The 19,678-nt window shown below is 46.2% G+C and overlaps 1 protein-coding gene across 6 annotated transcripts; it reads right to left on the bottom strand.

The window, feature by feature from the left end:
* Nucleotides 1–149: 149 nt before the first annotated feature.
* Nucleotides 150–19,249, bottom strand: ninl (ninein-like). Of its 6 annotated transcripts, none has more exons than XM_069538049.1 (31): nt 19,063–19,249; nt 16,568–16,770; nt 16,277–16,373; nt 15,696–15,898; nt 12,976–13,030; nt 12,670–12,740; nt 12,400–12,546; nt 11,183–11,359; nt 10,973–11,109; nt 10,685–10,825; nt 10,249–10,423; nt 9,959–10,069; nt 9,145–9,231; nt 8,470–8,620; nt 8,010–8,078; nt 7,796–7,911; nt 7,555–7,635; nt 7,181–7,317; nt 6,842–6,979; nt 4,829–6,238; nt 4,154–4,258; nt 3,752–3,821; nt 3,511–3,678; nt 3,067–3,183; nt 2,768–2,881; nt 2,544–2,690; nt 2,318–2,458; nt 2,126–2,239; nt 1,836–2,036; nt 1,544–1,657; nt 150–1,462 (listed from the first exon to the last, which is right to left on the bottom strand). In XM_069538049.1, the coding sequence occupies exons 2-31, from the start codon at nt 16,748–16,750 to the stop codon at nt 1,271–1,273; spliced, it is 5,169 nt and encodes a 1,722-aa protein (XP_069394150.1). In that variant the 5' UTR covers nt 16,751–16,770; nt 19,063–19,249; the 3' UTR covers nt 150–1,270. The 6 variants fall into 6 exon arrangements, 5 of the variants coding, with proteins under 5 accessions (XP_069394150.1, XP_069394151.1, XP_069394152.1 ...); XM_069538050.1 differs by having other exon boundaries at nt 19,072–19,224; XM_069538051.1 differs by having other exon boundaries at nt 19,081–19,212.
* Nucleotides 19,250–19,678: the final 429 nt, after the last annotated feature.

The following is a 19,678-nucleotide window of genomic DNA, read 5'->3' as shown; positions in this document are numbered from 1 at the left end:
TCTCGTCAGTTTGTCATGACAACCGAGACCCACCGGGTCCAGAACAGAGGACACAATGATGGGACGCAACCAAAATTGGCCTCTTAAGTTTTAGCTGGACGGACGGACGCACACGCACTCAAACAGGAAACTGATAAAAACAAAATCACTTGATTTAGTGAAACAATTTTATTTCTCCACCTGCAGCATCACATGTTGCAAACACGAAACGTGAGTCACATGTTCGCACGTCAACACATTAAAAAAATACTCTGGTTTGAACACGGAGATGTTAAAGTGAAACACGACAGAGGATGAAAACATGTTATGAGAACATGCTGACGTCACGTTGTCTTTGGTCGACAGGTGACGTTTGGTTCATTAACCTGAACAGGAAGAAGGGTCCAAAAGCACAGAGGTCTCACTCTGAGGGAAAAACACAGACTGAAGCAGCAGCTGCCTGCGGACACGCAGACTCCACCGTTTCAAAATAAAAGTCTCACTTTGACACAGACAATGACATCAACATTAAAATATATCAAATAAAATAACATGATGGCTGAAATACTTCAGAGCAGTGCTCACCTGGTGCGTTTCTCTAAAGCAGCTTCAGGGACGTGGAGATCTTTAAGATTCACCAGGAAAAAACCTGATACTAAAAAATAATTCAATCACTGTCAGAAGGAAAAAGTTTGAGAAAGACATGATTTAAAGAATAAAGTTTACATTTTCCATATTACACATAAATTTGAATCTATTATTAAAGTCTTAGCTTCACAGGAGGAGTTGGAATGTAAGAAAACTAATTTAAGTTTTAATTTTGTGGAAAATTCAAGAATAAAATAAAAAATTTGAATAACTTCATGAGAAAACAGTCTAATTTCAGAACAAAGTCGTAATTTGTACATTTCTCTCGTGATAAAAAGTTAATTTGTAGGATTGTCAGATTTCAAAGTCACTTCCTTTCTGCTGTTTCATCAGGTTTTTTTTACTTTTTAAATATTAATGTATTTTGAAACTGATATTTGACATATAAACTTTGTTTACTTTGTTTTTGAATCTTAAATTAATTCTGAATATTCTGACTTTTTTCTTACAACAGTGATTTTTTTCAACTGAGCTTTTCCATTACTTCCAGACTTGGTGCTAACAGTTTCCAACTGCTTCCAGTGTTTGTGCTAAGCTAGGCTAACGTCCCCCCCGTGTGCAGGGGCTGCTTTATTGGAACTGATCTCAGACCAGCTGCTGATTGGTCCCTGAAGCTGCGTGGTCACAGTTGTTTGTGCGGGAGCTACGTGGCGAGTGACACAGGGACGATCTCTCTCAGCAGCCTGTTGAGGGCGCCAACCTTCTCCTTCAACAGGAAGTTGTTCTTCTCTGCTTTCTTCTGCCGCTGCTCGGTGACCTGCAGCACTTTCATCAGCTGAGAGTTCTCCACGTACAGATCCTTCAGCATCACGCTCGACTTGGCGTTCTTCGCCATCTGCAGACGACACACAAACTAGAGTGAGGCCAAAAGTATGTGGACAGCTGGACTGAAAAGAGGACCTGATTGAAGACAGACCTGCTCTTTGAGCTCCTGGACTTTCTCCTGCAGAACCGAGCGGACGGCCTTCAGCTTCAGCTCTAGATCCTCCGTCCTCCGCTCCAGCGACGCCACCGCCTTCTCGTACTGATCCTGAACACAACACCAACGTTTCAGAACAGATCCTGAATCAGAGACACCTGAGCAGTGTGTTTGTGATTAGCGTTAGCCTGCTAACATTAACAGATCTCAGACTGAGCTTTGACTCAGGAGAAGCTGCTACTCTGTTTTGTGCCGCTCCGCAGCCTCAGGGGGGCGCTGTGGTGTTTACCTGCTTGACGCTGATCTGAGAGCTGCTCTGCTGAGCCTGAAGCTTCAGCGTCTCCTCCAACTGTTGACTCCTCCTCTGCTCCTCCAGCAGTTGCACCTGCAGCTGCTCCATGCTGCCGCCGCCCGCTCGCTCCTGCACCTCCTGCAGCTGCCGCGTGTGCTGCGCCTGCGCAACACTAAGGGCCGAGTCCGCCCACCACGCCTGTAGAGGGGAGAGCGAGGTTTAACCTGACGACGTCATGAGTCCAAGCTCAGATGATGATGATGATGATGAGAGTGTGAGGTTCTCACCTGGTTCTCCGCCTGCGTCCTCTCCACCTCCAGCTCGCTCACTTTGTTCTTCAGCTTCTGCTGCTCCTCCGTCAGTTTGTGAACGTCCACACTCTGGAGCTGCAGCTCCGTCATCTGAGAACAACACAAGTCACGTTAACAGACGAGAACAACATGTGAGTCAGATGACCACAGGTGACGGGGGTGAGGTACCTTGTGTTGGAGCTCCTGCTTCTGGACTCTCAGTCTGTGCGATTCCTCCTGCAGAGCGATGGACGCCTGCTCCTCCAGAGACCGACACAGCTCGTCCTTCTCCATCACCAACTTCCTGATGCTCCTCTCCAACTCCTCCACCTGAAGACCAGCAGGGGGCACAGAGGAGAAACTGTCAGTAAATCAAACTTAGTATCTGATGTCATTTCCTGTTTTCAGTTCTGACCTTGTTGCGAGCGTCGTCCAGCGCCCTCTGCAGGTCAGTTACTTCCTGGGCGTGACCAAGTTTCTCTCGGCTGACGGCGTGGAGCTGAGAGCGAAGCAGCTCAGCCTCCGACTCCAGAGCGAGAAGCAACTGCTGCAGCTTCTCCACCTGAGGAGAGAGCAGAGGCGGCGGTGAGACAGTGACGTCTCTCTGTGATTGGTTCGTTGAGTTGAGTCGGTTGTGACCTTGTGGTTGCGGTCGTCGGCCTCTCTCAGCAGTTTGGCTTTGTCCTCCTCTGACCACTGGAGCTTCAGAGTCACAGCGCTGAGCTCCGCCTCCAGCTCCGACAGACGACCTAGCTGAGGGAAAACAGGAAGTTAGTTTGAGTGTGAACTTCAACCACACGTCATCACTGAAACATAAAACGCCAACACAGCTCAGCAACAAAGCTACTGACGCTACTTTTGTTATCTGACCCTCGAGACGTGGCGTGAACGTCGCTGCGTCCCAGGCGTGAAGGTTCATGTCCGAGCATCACTCTCACCTTGTCCTTGCAGGAGTTCAGCTCTTTCTCCAGCAGATGTCGCTCTTGCGTCCAGGACGTCTGCTGCTGAATCTTCTCTCTCCCCTGCTGCGTTGCTGCTTCCTGCAGCCGTCGCACCTGAATCCCACCGTTAGCCAATCAGAGGAGAGGAGACAACAGCTGAGTGTGCGGACAGCGTTGAACTGTTTGTCTAGTTTATCATGTTTTAATTAAATGCCACGCAGAGAGATTCTCTGTTCTGATTCACGCTCGACGTTTGAAACGTGAAACACGATTTTAAACACAAAACTTTAAACGTCCAGATTCTTTCCTGAAACATGATGTCATCTTTAAATCAAAGTTAGTGAACATCTGTCTGTGGTGAGTCCGTCAGTTCCCCCCTGGTGTTTCCACACAGATGTTTACAGATGTGAAAACATCTGAAACCAGCCGCTCATCCCTCACCATGGCTGCCTCCTCCTCCTTCTCCTTGGAGACGGTCGTAAGACGCTCCCCCAGCATCCGGACGGACTCCTGGTCTCCACGGAGACGGGCGCTCAGCTCGGCGTTGTCGCTGCTCAGCTGCAGGTTCCTGCTGCTCAGATCCAGAACCTCCTCTCGATATTTAGAGTTCTGCAGAGATCAGACGTCACAGAGTTTGTTATGAATCATCATGTTACTCGACGGCAGGACGGAGCTGCCTCACCTCTCTGTGCAGCTTCTCTTCTTCCTCTCTGCTCCTCTCGTGTTCTCGTTCCATCTCGTCGAGTTTCCTCCTGACGGGAGAAGGAGCAGAAGTTGAGTCTGAGCTTCTAAACTTCACCTGGTTTCATTTCTCATCATCCTGCTCATTTCTTCTGATTTAACCACAAAATATTCCAATTTGTTTGTTTTAAATCAAAGTTTTTAAGATTTTCTGTCAAAACCACCGAGATAGAAAAATCTACTGCTCATTATAAAAAACGCATTGTGTGTCGATTGGTTTTAAAAGTTTATCACTGAATAAAAACCTCAAGATTAAAACTGGTTCCTTCTGTGATCTTTATATTTTCATCACTTCATCCACGGTTTTGACGACGTTTCACATGAACTCAGAACATTTTCTCACCTCCTCTTGGCGACGTCGTCCTCCAGGTTCTGGACTTCCGGCTGCAGGACGTTCAGTCGCTCCTGCAGAGCGACGTTCTCCGATCGAAGCTCCTCCAGCTGAGTCCTGCATCCAACACAACATGAATCAGAAACACACTGCGTCTCACATTCAGCTGCTTCAGTGAACGTAGCGACGCCCAGGGAGGAAAATCATTCTCTGCTATGATGAAATCATGTGTTTGAATTGACTGAAATGAATCTGACGCTGTGTCTGAAGGCCTCGGTGTGTTTCAAACAAAGTGATCAAACTGAAACTCTGTTTTCAGATGTTTCATCTTTTCTTCCCGTTTTGTTTTCACTTGTTTGAAAGAGACCGAAACCTTCAATTTCTACTTTCTACAAAAACAATGAATCCTCCTCATCTTCAGTGTGAAGAGGACACAGAAACATGTGATTCACTTGGTCTCATGCGTTTAGATCTTTCAGTTAGAGATGAGGTGAAGAGTTAGAGCATTCCACACAGAGCCAATCAGACCGCAGATTCAGCCTGCAGCAGTGCATTGTGGGTGATTTCATTCAGGTCTACCTGAGGACCAGAGTCTCAGATGGTGGATGTGATTAGTCGTCAGCAGACAGAGGTTAGTCGTCACCCAGACCTCGTTCTGAATGTGACTCGGTCTCATGCTCCACAAACCTGTGCGGACTCTCCGTCACCTCCTCCAGAGCCAGAACCAGCTGCTCCAGCTCCATCAGCTGCTGCCTCATCTTCCTCTTCTCCTCCTCAAACTCCTCCTCTGATGTCCTCAGCTGGTCCTGGGAGACCTGCAGGGCCTGCAGCAGCCCCTGGACCTGGACTCGGTCCAGCTCTCCATCTTTGGCCTCCAGCTGAACGTTGCTGCTCTGCGTCTCAGACGATGACTTGACGTGACGTAAGAGACCAGCGCTGTCTGCCACCTCAGCCTGGAGCTGATCTACCTCACTGGTTTTTGAGTTGAGCTGCCTCCTGAGGTCCAGGACCAGGTCTGCAGTCTCGTTGAGCTGGGAGCTGAGGTCTCGGAGATGGTCTCTGAGGGTGGAGATCTCCTCTTCCATCTCTACGATCTGCGTGGAGAGCTGGTCAGCCAGCCGGATGTAGCCACTGTTCTCCTGGCTCAGACGACAGACCTCCTCCTTCTCCTCGTCCAGACCTGACTGGAGCAGCGAGGTTCTGGTCTGTTCTTTCTTCAGAACCCCCTGCAGCTGCTGGTCGAGGCTCCTCCTCCGGTCCAGCTCCTCTGAGACTTCGTCCAGCTGCAGCTGCAGGTTGTCCACCGCCATCGCCTGCTCCTTCAGGTCCTGGATCAGCCGGGCGCGGTCTGTCTTTAATGAGTCCAGCTCAGCGGCTTTGGTCGTCATGGCGTCCTGCAGGTTCTCCAGCTCAGATCTTAAGGTTGCGACAGTCTGGTCTCGGGCTCGGAGCTGAGCCTGGAGCTGGACGAAGGAGTTGGAGAGGCGGCTGCAGTTGTCTGCTACCAGCTCCCGGTCCTGCAGGATGCTGTCGGAAGCAGCCTGGACGTTTCCCAACTCCTCTTTCAGCTGAGTCACCTGATCCAGGAGCTGCTCCTCTCTGGTCCTCGCCTGCTGAAGCTCCTCCTCCATCGAGCTCTTCTCCGCCGCCAGACGTTTACTTACAACCTCATGAGACTCCAGGAAGGTGATGCTCTCCTCCAGCTGAGCACAGGCCTCCTCCAGCCTGGCCTCCAGCTCAGAGCACCGCCCACTAGAGGCATCAACATCATCCTCTAACTGACCACAGCGCTCTCTGAACTCCTTCAACCTGGCCTCTGATTGGCCGATTCGCAGGTCGGCGCTCTGTGCGGCTTCTTGTAAACAGAACACTTGCTCCCTCAGCTGAAGGGCCGCCTCCTCGTGCTGCTCCTTCAGGTTCTTCTTCTCCGAGGAAAACCGGCCACAGATAGCGGATCGCTCCTCCTCGAGCCGCTTCTCCCAGAATGCTCTCTGCTCCTGCAGCCTCTGGCGCTCCCGGTGGAGCTGGTGGAGGAGGCGGCGCTGAAACTCGGCATGCTGCAGCTTCATCTCACGGAGCTGGTGCTCGGACTCCTCCCTGCTCAGACGACGTTAAGACGCCAGGTGGGTTTTTTATTGGTCTTTGCAGATGATGATTTTGGATTCATGACTTTAATGAAAGATCCATTAATATTCTGATACAAACAATCAATCAAACAACTGGAAAGATGAAGACATTTATTAATCTGGATTGTTAAAAATACAAATGTATGAGACAAAGCTCAAATATTCACTGAGATAATTATTAATTTATACGATATTAAGTTTTCTGGCTTCTGATCAGATTTAACTTTATAATCGAGTTATTATCAACATCAGCGTCTGTGGTGTGAGAAGGTTGATTCAAACTTCTAAAGATGTTTTACTCTAATTTGAGACTAATCTCAGAATAATTTAGTTTTTCTTTTTTTAATTTTCTTCTTTTCTCAAAAAATTTACTTTATACAAACTTATTTCTTTCATTTTTTACATTTTGTCCCAAACCGGCTTCTGTTTCAAACACAGTGCAGCTTCTGTAGAAACATGAACCTGCAGGAACGTGTGGAAGTGAATTTACTGTGAACTCATCTCTGTACTTGTCTGTATCATCACCAGCAACAGTGCTGAGATAAACACACTAATCCAATGCCCCTGAACGCACCTCACCACCATCACCTCCTGGTCCATCTGCAGCTTTAGCTCCGCCTCCAGCTGATCCTTCTCTGCGCTCAGCCTCTGGACCAGATTACCGATCTCTCTGGCAAAGTTCTGTTCCAGCTCCGCACGCTCCCGCTGCACCCTGGGAAGAAAACTCTGGTTCAAAAGCTACAAATCTTTATTTCAAACTGCAGGTGGAGACGATTATTAAACACCGAAGAAGTTCACGTTACTGATATTTAATTTATCAGCATCGATCAAAATGACCTGGAAAAAAATGAATCAATAAATTCAGGAGGAAAGCTTTTTTTTTTGTGATGAATCTGCAGTTGTTCTTCATCACCTGCGCTCCTGCTCGCTGCTCCACCCTCCTCCTCCTCCTCCTCCGTGTGGAGTCTGCAGTTTGTCCAGAGCCTCTTTCAGCTGCTTCACCTGTGCCTCCGCCTGAGCCTTGTGCTCCTCCAGCTCACTGATCTCAAGCTGACAGGCAAGAAAATAAAATCCACAAAACATTTGAGGATTCCTTTATCGTCCACATGGGGCAGTTTCCACAAACAGCAGATAAACCGAATATAAAAGACAACAACATAAAAGAATAAAACAAATAAAAGACAAATATCTGCAGGGTCTTTCTTTGCTATTCTTTGAATCCACACCGATTAGATATATACGAAATAAAAATCATTATCATTTATATTTAATAAAAACAATTTTCACCTTGAAGGCCTGAGAGATGTCTTTACGCTCGACCTCCATACTCTGTCTCATCAGCTCCAGACTTCGCTCGTAGTAATTCACCTGAGGGGTTTAATTATTATAACCTGTATTTAAATTCTCATGTGCAGACAGTGTTTGTTCAATGATCCACGATAACAAAGTGAAATTTATCAACAAAGAAATGGTGATAATGTTGTAGCGTTGTTGTAGCGCTGTGGTGATTGTGTTGCTGTTGTGTTACCTGTGTGTCGAGCTGGATGTGCAGCTGCTGCAGCTCCTGGCTGTGTTTCTGTTTCAGCTGCTCCAGAGCCAGTTCAGTCTGGATACTGACGACAGGGCCAGAGACGCTGTCCAGACCTGGGGGGGGCAGTATTTACACTAATGTACTGTGTGTGTGTGTGTGTGTGTGTGTGTGTGTGTGTGTGTGTGTGTGTGTGTGTGTGTGTGCTTCTCACCGGTCTTATCATCCAGCTGCAGTTTCTTCTTCACCAGAGGAGACGAGTGACGCTTCATGTCCGAGTCGTCTGCACAAACACACAAACACTGTCGACTGTGACACAACAAGTTAACACAAAACAGGTCAAAGGTCACGAGTGTGAGAGGGACAGAGACTCACTGCGAGACACGATGAGACAGAAACACAACGAGGACACAGAAACCTGCACTGATTGGCACAAAGAATGTGTGTGTCTGTGTGTGTGGTGGGCGTGTCCATGTTTGACCTGAACAGCTCAGACCCGCTCCACAAGAACTGAAATCTGGTTTATCGAGTCACATGAGCTTTTATTTTGAAACATCTGCTCATCATCTTATTTTGAAATCTGTTTCCAGTAGGTTGAATATTTTCTCGAGCTGCAGCTAATTAAAGAAACAAACCACACATGAATTAATACTTGAGCTGTGTGTGTGTGTTACCAGAGTCGGACTCTGCGCTGACAGAGTGTTGTTCAGTCCAGCTCAGTGCGGCATCGTCGTTGTCTCCGTCTCTTCTGGACTTCCTGTTGCTCCTCTGACTCTTCAGCAGCTCCAGCTCTGAACTCAGCTCATCATTCCTGTCCCGCAGCTCCTGAACAACACACACACACACGCACGGACACACACACACACACGCAGGCACGAGCGCACACACACAGTGAGATAACTTGATCCAGGATTAACTGATCCAACTTAAACTCATCACATCCTGTTGGTCTGACTCTGAAGGTCAAAGGTCAAGTTTGAACCCACAGGAAGACTTGTCATCGTGTGGAGAAGCTGAACAGATGTGATGACGATTTAAAAACCAGAAGAGGAGAAGAACAAAGAAGAAGAGCTCAGGTTCTCACCTGGATTCTCTGAATGACCGACACGATGCGTTCAGGTGCACAAACACAGACACGAAACAACTGAGATTCTTTCAAAATAAAACTTCATCCACTCAGCTCGATCATATTAAGACCAATGTTTCACTTCTGATGTCATTACATTTATGAACTTTATTTATCGGGCACATTTAAAACATCTGCACAGATTCACTGAATGCCACAGAGACATTACCCACAATCCTCCATGAAAACAAACAGCCAGAGGTTCAGTAGAGGTCACTCTTACCCTGAACTGCAGCTCGTACTCTTTGACAGCTTCACAGAAACGCTCCTCATGACTCAGACCTGCGCCGACCGGGTCCAAACCACCAAACTGTCAAACAAGACAACACAGCTCCTTGGTTCACAGCAGCTGTCAATCAATCAATCAATCAATCAATCAATCAGCAAAAGCCTCTGTTAGAAGATGAAGTGAAAAATAAAAAGTCAAGAACAGAAGAGACGACAAGAACAAGAATGAAACGAATTCACAGAAACTTTCATCAAAGATTCATCAGCTACAGGGGACGAGTCACCTTACACCACTGTGTGTGTGTGTGTGCGTGCGTGGGTGCGTGCGTGTGAGAGAGAAACTGGTTCTAACTGGTTTACACAGTGAAGTTAGTTATGTTATGTTGGTAGACACTGTCTCGTGTCCTCTCTGGGGCAACAGCCTGTTTGAGAAGTGTGAGAGCTTGGTGAAGGTCAAAGGCTTCCCTCCCTGGACATCACAGATACGAGACTGTGACCAGACACTGTCTCCAGAACCAGAAGCTACACTTGAGAGGAACGAGCAGACCACAGATGAAAGGATCTGTTGGAGTGTGACGGCAGCAGCAGACTTCAGAGTGTGAGAGAGCTTCATGCTCAGATGTTGTGTGGATGAATTCTGATTTCCTCCTCGTTAAGCTTCAAGAAATATTTCAGCATCAGACGTTGAAGGACTCCTGAACTCTTTCTTCACTGACGAGGTGACAACAAAGTGTTTTACCTAAACCTGTGGATTTAACTGGACAGTGTAGGTCCCTGTGCACCAGTTGTCAGAAGCTGTGTTGTGTTACCTTGTCGTGCAGCAGCTGCTTCATGTCTCTTTGCAGTTTGTTCACAGAGTTTTCAGCTTCAGTCAGTTTCATCTTCACAACACTGAGTTCATCCTCCAGACGACTGTTCTCCTGAACATCGACACAACATGAACAGTCACACAAACTGACAGATAGGGGGCAGCAGAGGAGCTGTTTGGTTTTGTGAATGGAGTCTGGTTCACACTGATACAACTACTGTAGTTCTACATATATAAACTATATTAACTGAATCATGTGATCCTGCAGCAGCAGGTGAGTGATGCGTTCACCTGTGCGACGCTGCACAACTCCTCCTGCAGCTGCGCCTCCTGCACTCTGAGCAGCTGCAGCTCCCCCTGCAGGATGCTGCGCTCACGCTCCACCTGCTGCAGCAGAGCCTCGCTCTCCTGCTCCGACTGCGTGCGCAGTGTTGCCAGCCTATCACGGAAGTCCAGCTCCAGGTCCCTGTCGATCACAGAGCAGGTCGTCAACACACGTCATCATTCCTTTGATTAAAGAGGACGTGAATGAACGGCAGCTGAATACGAGCTCACGTTGTGTTGATCACGTTTCACATCAACTCTGACACGTTCGTCCGTTGCTAAGTTTTTGAAATTCTCCTTTTTCTGACGTCTTCTCATGATTAGATGGAAAATAAATAAGTCTGTAAACTATGTCTGTAAAGACCTTGAGAGCAGGAGACAGAGAATAATGTGCAGGTGTCACCTGATCCTGCTTTGGTTCAGCGACTCCATGCTGGCGTGACGGTCGTCCACCTCCCTCACCAGCTTCAGGTTCCTCCGATCGGCCAGATCCAGGTCCGCTCTCACCTTGTCCCGCTCCCTGCAGGCCTGCTCCGCCATCACCCTACACACACACACACACACACACACACACACACACACACACACACACACACACACACCAGTTAAACTCTGTGTTTCAGGTTAACCTGTCAGTAACTTAACAACCTCAGTGGTTTAATGTGTGAAGCAGAAAAACCTGAAAACCTACTGCAGGTGCTGGATCTCATTCTTGTAAGAGATCAGCGCCGCCTGCTGGATGCCGTTCCCGCTGACCAGCAGCTCGTTGTCCAGGGCCAGAGTCAAGTCGGCCAGACTGAGACGCTCCTCCAGAGGGAAGTCCAGAGTCTGAGGAGATGACAGAAAAGGTTATCTGGTTCAGATCAGTCTGAGTCCTGGTCCTGGTCCTGGTCTCACTCACCTGCAGGATGTCCCGGCTGTTCCTGATGCCCTCCTCCATCCAGAGGGCGATGACCCGCTCGGGGCTGGTGCATCCTGCGCCGTCGTCCAGCCGGCTGAGGACTTTCTGACCCACGGTGGCCGTCAGCAGGGAGGGCGAGGTGGAGCGAGCAGAGTGCTCCTCTAACAGGGTCTGAGTCTATATGAGGGACGAGGTCAGAGGTCACTCAGAGCTCACTCTGCTCTGACCAGCAGGTCTGTTCTGGTGGAACCTTAAATCTGGATCAGTGTCATGAGCACAAACATCCAGAGCCACATCACACACTCTTATTTCTGAACCATCTTCACCTGAGTGTAGCAGAACGTCCCGCTGTCTGTCCTCGTCCTGTCTGTCTTCCCCCACGTTAACAAACCACAGCCTGACATCAAACCTGTGCTACAGTACATGACTGCTACCTGTCTGTCCGCTAACCTGCAGCACCTGTGTCCTGGGGAGTCAGCTGTCTCCTGATTGAGCTCTGCTAATAGGTTGAGAGGTAATGCTGCATTCAGGAGCTCCACGGAAAAGAGAGAATCACGTCTCAGTTTGAAATGAACGGCAGCTGAGTCAGTGACGACTGAAGTTCTCTTTTAACTTTTTACTCTCTGACACAGTCACACAGAGTGTCAGTGATGTGAGTTTCCACCATGAGCCTGCAGAACCTCCTCGGTTTCTCCTTGTCTGCTCTTCAAAGAAAATGTCCTCAATTGGTGTTTAGCTGCTGGTGGAGAACGTCTTCCTCGTCTCCAGAAGAACCCTCAAACTCCTGGGAGTCTCCTCAATGAACACTACAACCTTTTTACTGACGACTACAACCTCCTACAAGCATCTGTACAACCTGTTCAGTGACATTTGAACACCGCTGAGAGCTACCAAACAATTTCGTTGTACAATGACGATAAAACCTGTTGAATCTTGAATTTGAATCTTCTACACAACCTGTACAGCCAACGTCAGTCTGTGGAACAGACCTTAACTGATAAATCCCAGTGAATTATTACATTTTGTGTGTTTCTGTTTTAACTGCCACAGTTTTCCAAACCTTTAGTTCAATCGAGCTAAAATCTATGATTCTAGGACAAAGACAGATCTGATGTACGATTCTACTTCATCTGGAGTATCATCATTCTGTGTGTGTGTGTGTGTGTGTGTGTGTGTGTGTGTGTGTGTGTGTGTGTGTGTGTGTGTGTGTGTCTGACCCTGTGTGGCGCCCTCTGCAGGTCAGCGGCTCGTGCAGGGGTGGAGCAGGAGATGGGGGCGGAGCAACAAAGAATCTTCTGGAAGTCTCTGATACTGACTCTTCCGTCCAGGCCATTGTCCAACTTTCTGAGCAGTGAGTCCAGCTCCTGTCGGGTCAAAGGTCAAACCCACATGTAGCCAACGTCAAACTGTTCTGAATTCACCGCACTCACACACTCGCTGACTTAACCATTCATCCTCACTGACCCTGGTTGTAGGCGGGGTCTTACCTCAGTGTTGAGCAAGATGTGGCCGCCTCCTCCTCTGCCGACCATCCCCTCGTCCTCCTCCTGAAGAGGAGCTGCAGAAAACATTTGAAAAGTCCAAACTAATCCACTGATTTGTTGAATCTGAGCATAACGACTGGAAACAGTAACAGAAACATCTTAATACGAGCCAATGATGGAGTCGACCTGCTGAGGGTTTTTAATGACGCTCTGCTCAGAACCACAGAGAACCTCAAGGTTCTTAAAGTTCAGGTTCTGAGAAAAAACTAACAACTGAGATAAAGATAACCAACGGAAATAAGGAAGTACCTTTAGACTGAAAGTCCGGCTTCTGACTTCCTGCGTCCTCATCAGACTTCAGGCTCTGCAGAGAAAACATGGAGGACAATGAGAAACTGCTACACTCTGTTACCACTGAGTGTGTGTCTGTGTGTGTCTGTGTGTGTCTGTGTGTGTCTGTGTGTGTCTGTGTTAACCAGCCCGTTAAACTAGTTTGAACTAACTGCAGAGAGTTATGAAAGAGTGACACAAGAGGATGCTGGGAGAAAATCACAGAGGGAATGTTTGTGTGTGAGTGTGTGTGTGTGTGTGTGTGTGTGTGTGTGCAGTAATGCCAACAGTCCACACAGTGATCAGGAGGAATTCCTGAGTGCTCATTATTTCTGCTAGACTAAACCTATTGTGTGTGTGTGTGTGTGTGTGTGTGTGTGTGTGTGTGTGTGTTCAGTGTATACACCCTGGTTGTCACGTTAAAGAGCTTAGCATGTTAGCCCCGCCCCTCTGTTCTGTGAGAACCTTTCAGTTTCAATCTGGTCGTCTTTATTTATTTATTTATTTATTTATTTATTAATGAAGAGGAAACAGAATTTTCATAAACAACTTAAAAGTAACGTAAACATTCTTGTTAAGCTCATCCTGATTGGCTCCAGAACCCTGTGACATCATTGCTGGGTGTGGTTACAGATGCTGAGTGGCTCATCACACGTCCTCTTCAAACTAAAACTCATGAAATGAGTTTCAGTTGTTTAAAATAATGAATGTGTTCCATACTGTGTGTGACGTAGCTGTTGTGTATCTGTTGTGTATTCACTGTGTGCCCCCCCCCCCCCCCCCACACAGTATATTTCAGTCACAATCTTTTACATAATAAAATCCTTCCTGATATTAAAACAAATGATAATAATGTGACTTCAAACTGGATATAAATACTTTTGACTCTTTAGACAAACACAACACACACAAGAGGATATGACGCCACCAACAGGCGACTAAATGAAACACATCATTACCTTTTTTTTAAACTACAGATTTCTCGGCTGATTTTTGGGCGCAGATATATTTGTTTAAAAACTTTTTAAGTTTTTAAACAAATTGTGACTTCATCCCATAAACTTGATTGACTTAAGAAAATAAACAGGAAGTTTTTTTTTAAATTAAACTGATTCTAACTTGTCTGTGAAAGACTCCTCCACTGATTTTCATCAAACAATCAATCATAGTTAAACTGTTAAATATCAAACCTCATCCTTTCATCCATCTATTCATCCTCTCATCCTCTTATCCATCTATTCTTCCTCTTATCCATCTATTCATCCTCTCATCCATCTATTCATCCTCTCATCTGTTCAGACTTCAGGTGTTTGTCCCTGTGTTTAAACTGAGTCTTTATGTAACTGACTCAATGTTAAGTTTTATTAAGAGATGAGTGAAACAGAGAGAGAGAGAGCGAGAGAGAGACAGACAGAGAGACATAGCGAGAGAGACACAGAGAGACATAGAGACACAGAGAGACATAGAGAGAGAGAGAGAGCAGCAGTATTCCATCTGCTGGCGTCACAGTTACATAAAAACAGAGGTAGTGATGTAACAGCATCAGATGGCAACAGAAACACTCGACTGTCTCCACTGAAACTTTTTCTTCTCCAGTCAAACCAAGACAAAGTTTCCAGGTTTTACCAAGGACGTTTTAATCAACGTCTCTATGACGTCACTGAGGACATTTCAAAGACACATGTCTCCTCAGACTCTGCGTCAGTCGACTGAAGCTGTGTCACAGATTCTTTGTGTTGCAGCTCTTCACTGAAATATTCAAACATCGTTTCCTCTGAATTCATCATGAGACTCTGAGAGAAACTGTAGAAACACAGATCAGTATAAAATAATGTTTACATTTTAACTGATGAGGAAACAGACACAGGGGGAGTCTTCAGTGTAACTACAGACCTGGACACAACTGACACCAAACTGATCTTCAACATCAGTGTTCAACAGACGCTGAGTCTGATGAACACGACTCTGACGAAGCACAAACAAAGAATAAAAGTAGAAAAGCTCCGACACGAGAATCAGCTGAAACGTTTCTGTTTCACAGAAAATAACCCGAGTGATGAATCTTTGAGCTGCAGCCAAACCAGCGCTGAGCGTCGGCCAGAAGCCACATTCCTCACAATCCCACTTCCTGAAAAACCTCAGACGCCCCAAAAACCACCAACCCTCCCCCAGCCGACTCCTCCCCCTCCCCCACAGGTATTCATGGCTGTAGAATCTCAGCTCGTCTGGATATTTGAGAAGAACCTCGCCCAGCACAAAAACCCACAATGACCTTCAGTCAGAGTGAGAGTGAGAGAGAGTGTGTGAGAGTGTGTGTGTGTGAGAGGGAGAGTGAGAGTAAGAGTGTGTGTGTGTGTGTGTGTGTGTGTGTGTGTGTGTGTGTGAGTGAGAGTGTGTGTGTGTGTGTGTGTGAGAGTGAGAGTGTGTGTGTGTGTGAGAGTAAGAGTGTGTGTGTGTGAGAGTGAGAGAGAGAGTAAGAGTGAGTGTGTGTGTGTGTGTGTGTGTGTGTGTGTGTGTGTGTGTGTGTGTAGCCTCCTGCTCATCAAAAGCAGCGAAGGTGAAAATCAAACCACTGATGTTTTTCTTATTTGACACTATTTCCCACAATCCAACAGACCAGCAGGTTAAAAGTCCAGATGCAAAGTTTCCTGAAAGTGGAGGAACACGAGGATCGTACAGAGGAACAGGTTCAAACTGACCTCGACGCTCTCCAGAGACGTGGATCGTCTCAGTTTGGCTCTGCGCACGCTGACAGGAGACGAGTCGCTGGCCTCGTTCCTGGACAGCGGCGTCTCTTCTAAGTCGCATTTTAGTGCAGCGTCGGGTTTACTGTCGGGACAAGAGCGCCGGCCATAACGCTTCGCTCCCTTCACGAACTTTGGCTTCACCTCCTCAGGGACGCCTGCAGAGACGAAGGAGAAGACAAAGAAGAAGTTTGAAAGTAGGTCAGTGACGCTGCAGTGTCACCATGGAGACAGAAGAGACAGAAACAGGAAGCAGAATGTGACGGACAGGAACTAGGAATGTAAACACTCAAACTGCTATTCAAATAAAGTTTGTTAAAATTGCTGCAGCGGATGAGGCGAAATCCATACGACAACGTTTTAGCTTGAAAGCCATCTCTGTCCTCTCAAGGCTTTTTGCCCTGCATCAGTGTTAATCCACGTCCACACTATCATGTCCCTCATGCACAGTGGACATGCATGTGCATGTCTTAGTGGCTCTAAAGCTTCAGAGTAGTTGTGGCAAACGAAAACATTTGAAAGCACACGTCTCTCACCTGGCTCCAGGTAACTGCTGTCGTCCTCAGAAGTGCTGAAGTCCAGAGAACGAGACAAGACGGTGACAAAGCCGTCTTTAAACTCCTCAAAGTTCACCTGAGGGACACGATTTTACTTTCAATAGAAACATGTGCTTAGGATCCAGTTACTGCTGTTACTTTACTTTTATAGAGTAAAGAGAATATTTTATTAGGAATATATATATATATATATATATATATATATATATATATATATATATGTGTTATTCTAGTAAAAGTACACATACACACACACACACACACACACACCCGGGCGTAGGTTCGATTTCCCAGCAGCGTGTCGAGCAGCAGTGGCAGGTGAGCGTCCAGCTGCAGTTTTTGGCAAAGCTCCGTCAGCTCCTCTCGGTCCAGGAAGCCCGTTGCCGTCGTGTCACAGCTATCGAACTCTGCCTTCAGCTGAGCGACGTAGTGGCTGTGCTCCGCCTCCTCCATCCCGACACATCACGGAGCACCTGGAGAAGAAAAACACAGGATGCAGCAAAGCAGCGTTTGGCTGAGGAGAGCGCTCTGTACAGTGGGGGTGTTCCTCAGGTTTCTGTTCTCGGACATCTTCTGTTTGTCTGAGTCCGAACAGTTCAATCTAGTTACTGCCTCACTGCAAGGAATGATGGGAATGCTGAAATTGAATAACCACAAATCATAAATTGACCAAATGACCAATCAAATCGTACAGATCACGTTCCTTCTCCCGCTGTGGGGGGAGCCACCTGGCTACATCTAATAATCAGAACCTACAAAATAAGTGTCCATCCAATCCACTTCCTGTGGTTAAGCTCAAAATAAATAAATGTGATTTTGACTAAAAAGTTAATTATTTCTTTGTGTCACATTAAAACGAAGACATCTTAATTACCAGTAGATGTTAGCAGGTGTTAGCAGGTGTAAGCAGATGTTAGCAGATGTTAGCAGGTGTTAGCAGGTGTAAGCAGATGTTAGCAGATGTTAGCAGGTGTTAGCAGGTGTAAGCAGATGTTAGCAGGTGTTAGCAGGTGTAAGCAGATGTTAGCAGATGTTAGCAGGTGTTAGCAGGTGTAAGCAGATGTTAGCAGATGTTAGCAGGTGTTAGCAGATGTTAGCAGGTGTTAGCAGATGTTAGCAGGTGTTAGCAGGTGTAAGCAGATGTTAGCAGGTGTTTGCAGGTGTTAGCAGATGTTAGCAGGTGTTAGCAGGTGTTAGCAGATGTTAGCAGGTGTTAGCAGACGTTAGCAGGTGTTTGCAGGTGTTAGCAGGTGTTAGCAGATGTTTGCAGGTGTTAGCAGATGTTTGCAGGTGTTAGCAGATGTTTGCAGGTGTTAGCGTCCTCCAGCGGATGTTAGCAGATGTTTGCAGGTGTTAGCAGGTGTAAGCAGGTGTTAGCAGACGTTAGCAGGTGTTTGCAGGTGTTAGCAGATGTTAGCAGGTGTTAGCAGATGTTTGCAGGTGTTAGCAGATGTTTGCAGGTGTTAGCAGATGTTAGCAGGTGTTAGCAGATGTTTGCAGGTGTTAGCGTCCTCCAGCGGATGTTAGCAGGTGTTAGCAGATGTTAGCAGGTGTAAGCAGACGTTAGCAGATGTTTGCAGGTGTTAGCAGGTGTAAGCAGATGTTAGCAGGTGTAAGCAGACGTTAGCAGGTGTTAGCAGATGTTTGCAGGTGTTAGCAGATGTTAGCAGGTGTTAGCAGATGTTTGCAGGTGTTAGCGTCCTCCAGCGGATGTTAGCAGGTGTTAGCAGATGTTAGCAGGTGTAAGCAGACGTTAGCAGATGTTTGCAGGTGTTAGCAGGTGTAAGCAGATGTTAGCAGGTGTAAGCAGACGTTAGCAGGTGTTAGCAGATGTTTGCAGGTCTTAGCAGATGTTAGCAGATGTTTGCAGGTGTTAGCAGTTGTAAGCAGATGTTAGCAGGTGTAAGCAGACGTTAGCAGATGTTAGCAGGTATTAGCAGATGTTAGCAGATGTTTGCAGGTGTAAGCAGATGTTAGCAGGTGTTAGCGTCCTCCAGCGGATGTTAGGGACATGACTGTGCACCTTAGCACCATCAAGTGTTTTGTTCTTGTGATCCATGATGATAGCACCTGAGGCTAAAGGTGAAGCTGACTGGCTACTAGCTTGTATGGCATCTCTGCCCATCCTCCTCTGACCTCTGACCTCAACACCCTCTTCTTCATCCACACTGAGGTGAACGGCCGCTCACTGACAGAAACTCTTCTCAGGACTGTTCTCTGTGAACCCTGGAGATGCTGTGTGAACTTCAGCTTCACCTCCTCCACGTGTGTCAAGACATCGAGCTGCTGCCATGTGATTGGCTGAGTAGCTATTTGTGTTAACAAGCAATCAACAGGTGTTCCTAATAAAGTGACCGGTGAGTGTATTTATATCTATGTAAAGATATTTATATCTATATAAATATCTATGTAGAGATATTTATATCTATATATCTATAAATATCTATGTAAAGATATATGACAGTATAGTAACGTTACTGTAACGTTCGCCGGTAAACACCGAGCAGCTCTCGGCTGTTTCCGGAGAATCTCGCGAGCTGATGAAGCTTCACCATGGGAACGAAGCTCCGAAGACAAAAGGCTCGAGACTCTGAGGACACGCGAACATACAACATACAACACAACATACAACACAACATACAACACAACATACAACACAACATACAACATACAACACAACACACAACACAACACCAGGGTCCGTGAGAAAAACTTCTCCGGTAACTATCACTAGTTAATTTAGTTACGTTAGTTACGTTAGTTACATTAGTTACGTTGGTTACGTGTTTCTTCTTCTTCACGGCTCCTCCATGTTTCTCTCGTGCTCCGGACCTTCTCCGTTAAAACACCGACATGAACCGGGACAGAGCTCCGGACTAACGGAACAGACACCGACTGACCGACACCAAACACACCACCGGTTATATACCGGGGGTACTTCCGCTCTGACGTATCACAATAAAAGCAGAGGGAGCTGTTCTTTGTGTCCAAAATAAACAAATTTATGTTTAAATATACATATAATACATATAACACATACATATAATACATACATATAAAATATACATATAATACATATAACACATACATATAATACATACATATAAAATATACATATAATACATATAACACATACATATAATACATACATATAAAATATACATATAATACATATAATACATACATATAACACATACATATAATACATATAACACATACATATAATACATACATATAATACATACATATAAAATATACATATAATACATATAATACATACATATAACACATACATATAATACATACATATAAAATATACATATAATACATATAACACATACATATAATACATATAACACATACATATAATACATATAATAC

Source organism: Paralichthys olivaceus, chromosome 14 (genome assembly GCF_024713975.1).
Source record: "Paralichthys olivaceus isolate ysfri-2021 chromosome 14, ASM2471397v2, whole genome shotgun sequence".
Classification (NCBI taxonomy): Eukaryota; Metazoa; Chordata; class Actinopteri; order Pleuronectiformes; family Paralichthyidae; genus Paralichthys; species Paralichthys olivaceus.
This window is presented reverse-complemented; position numbering and strand designations above follow the sequence as displayed.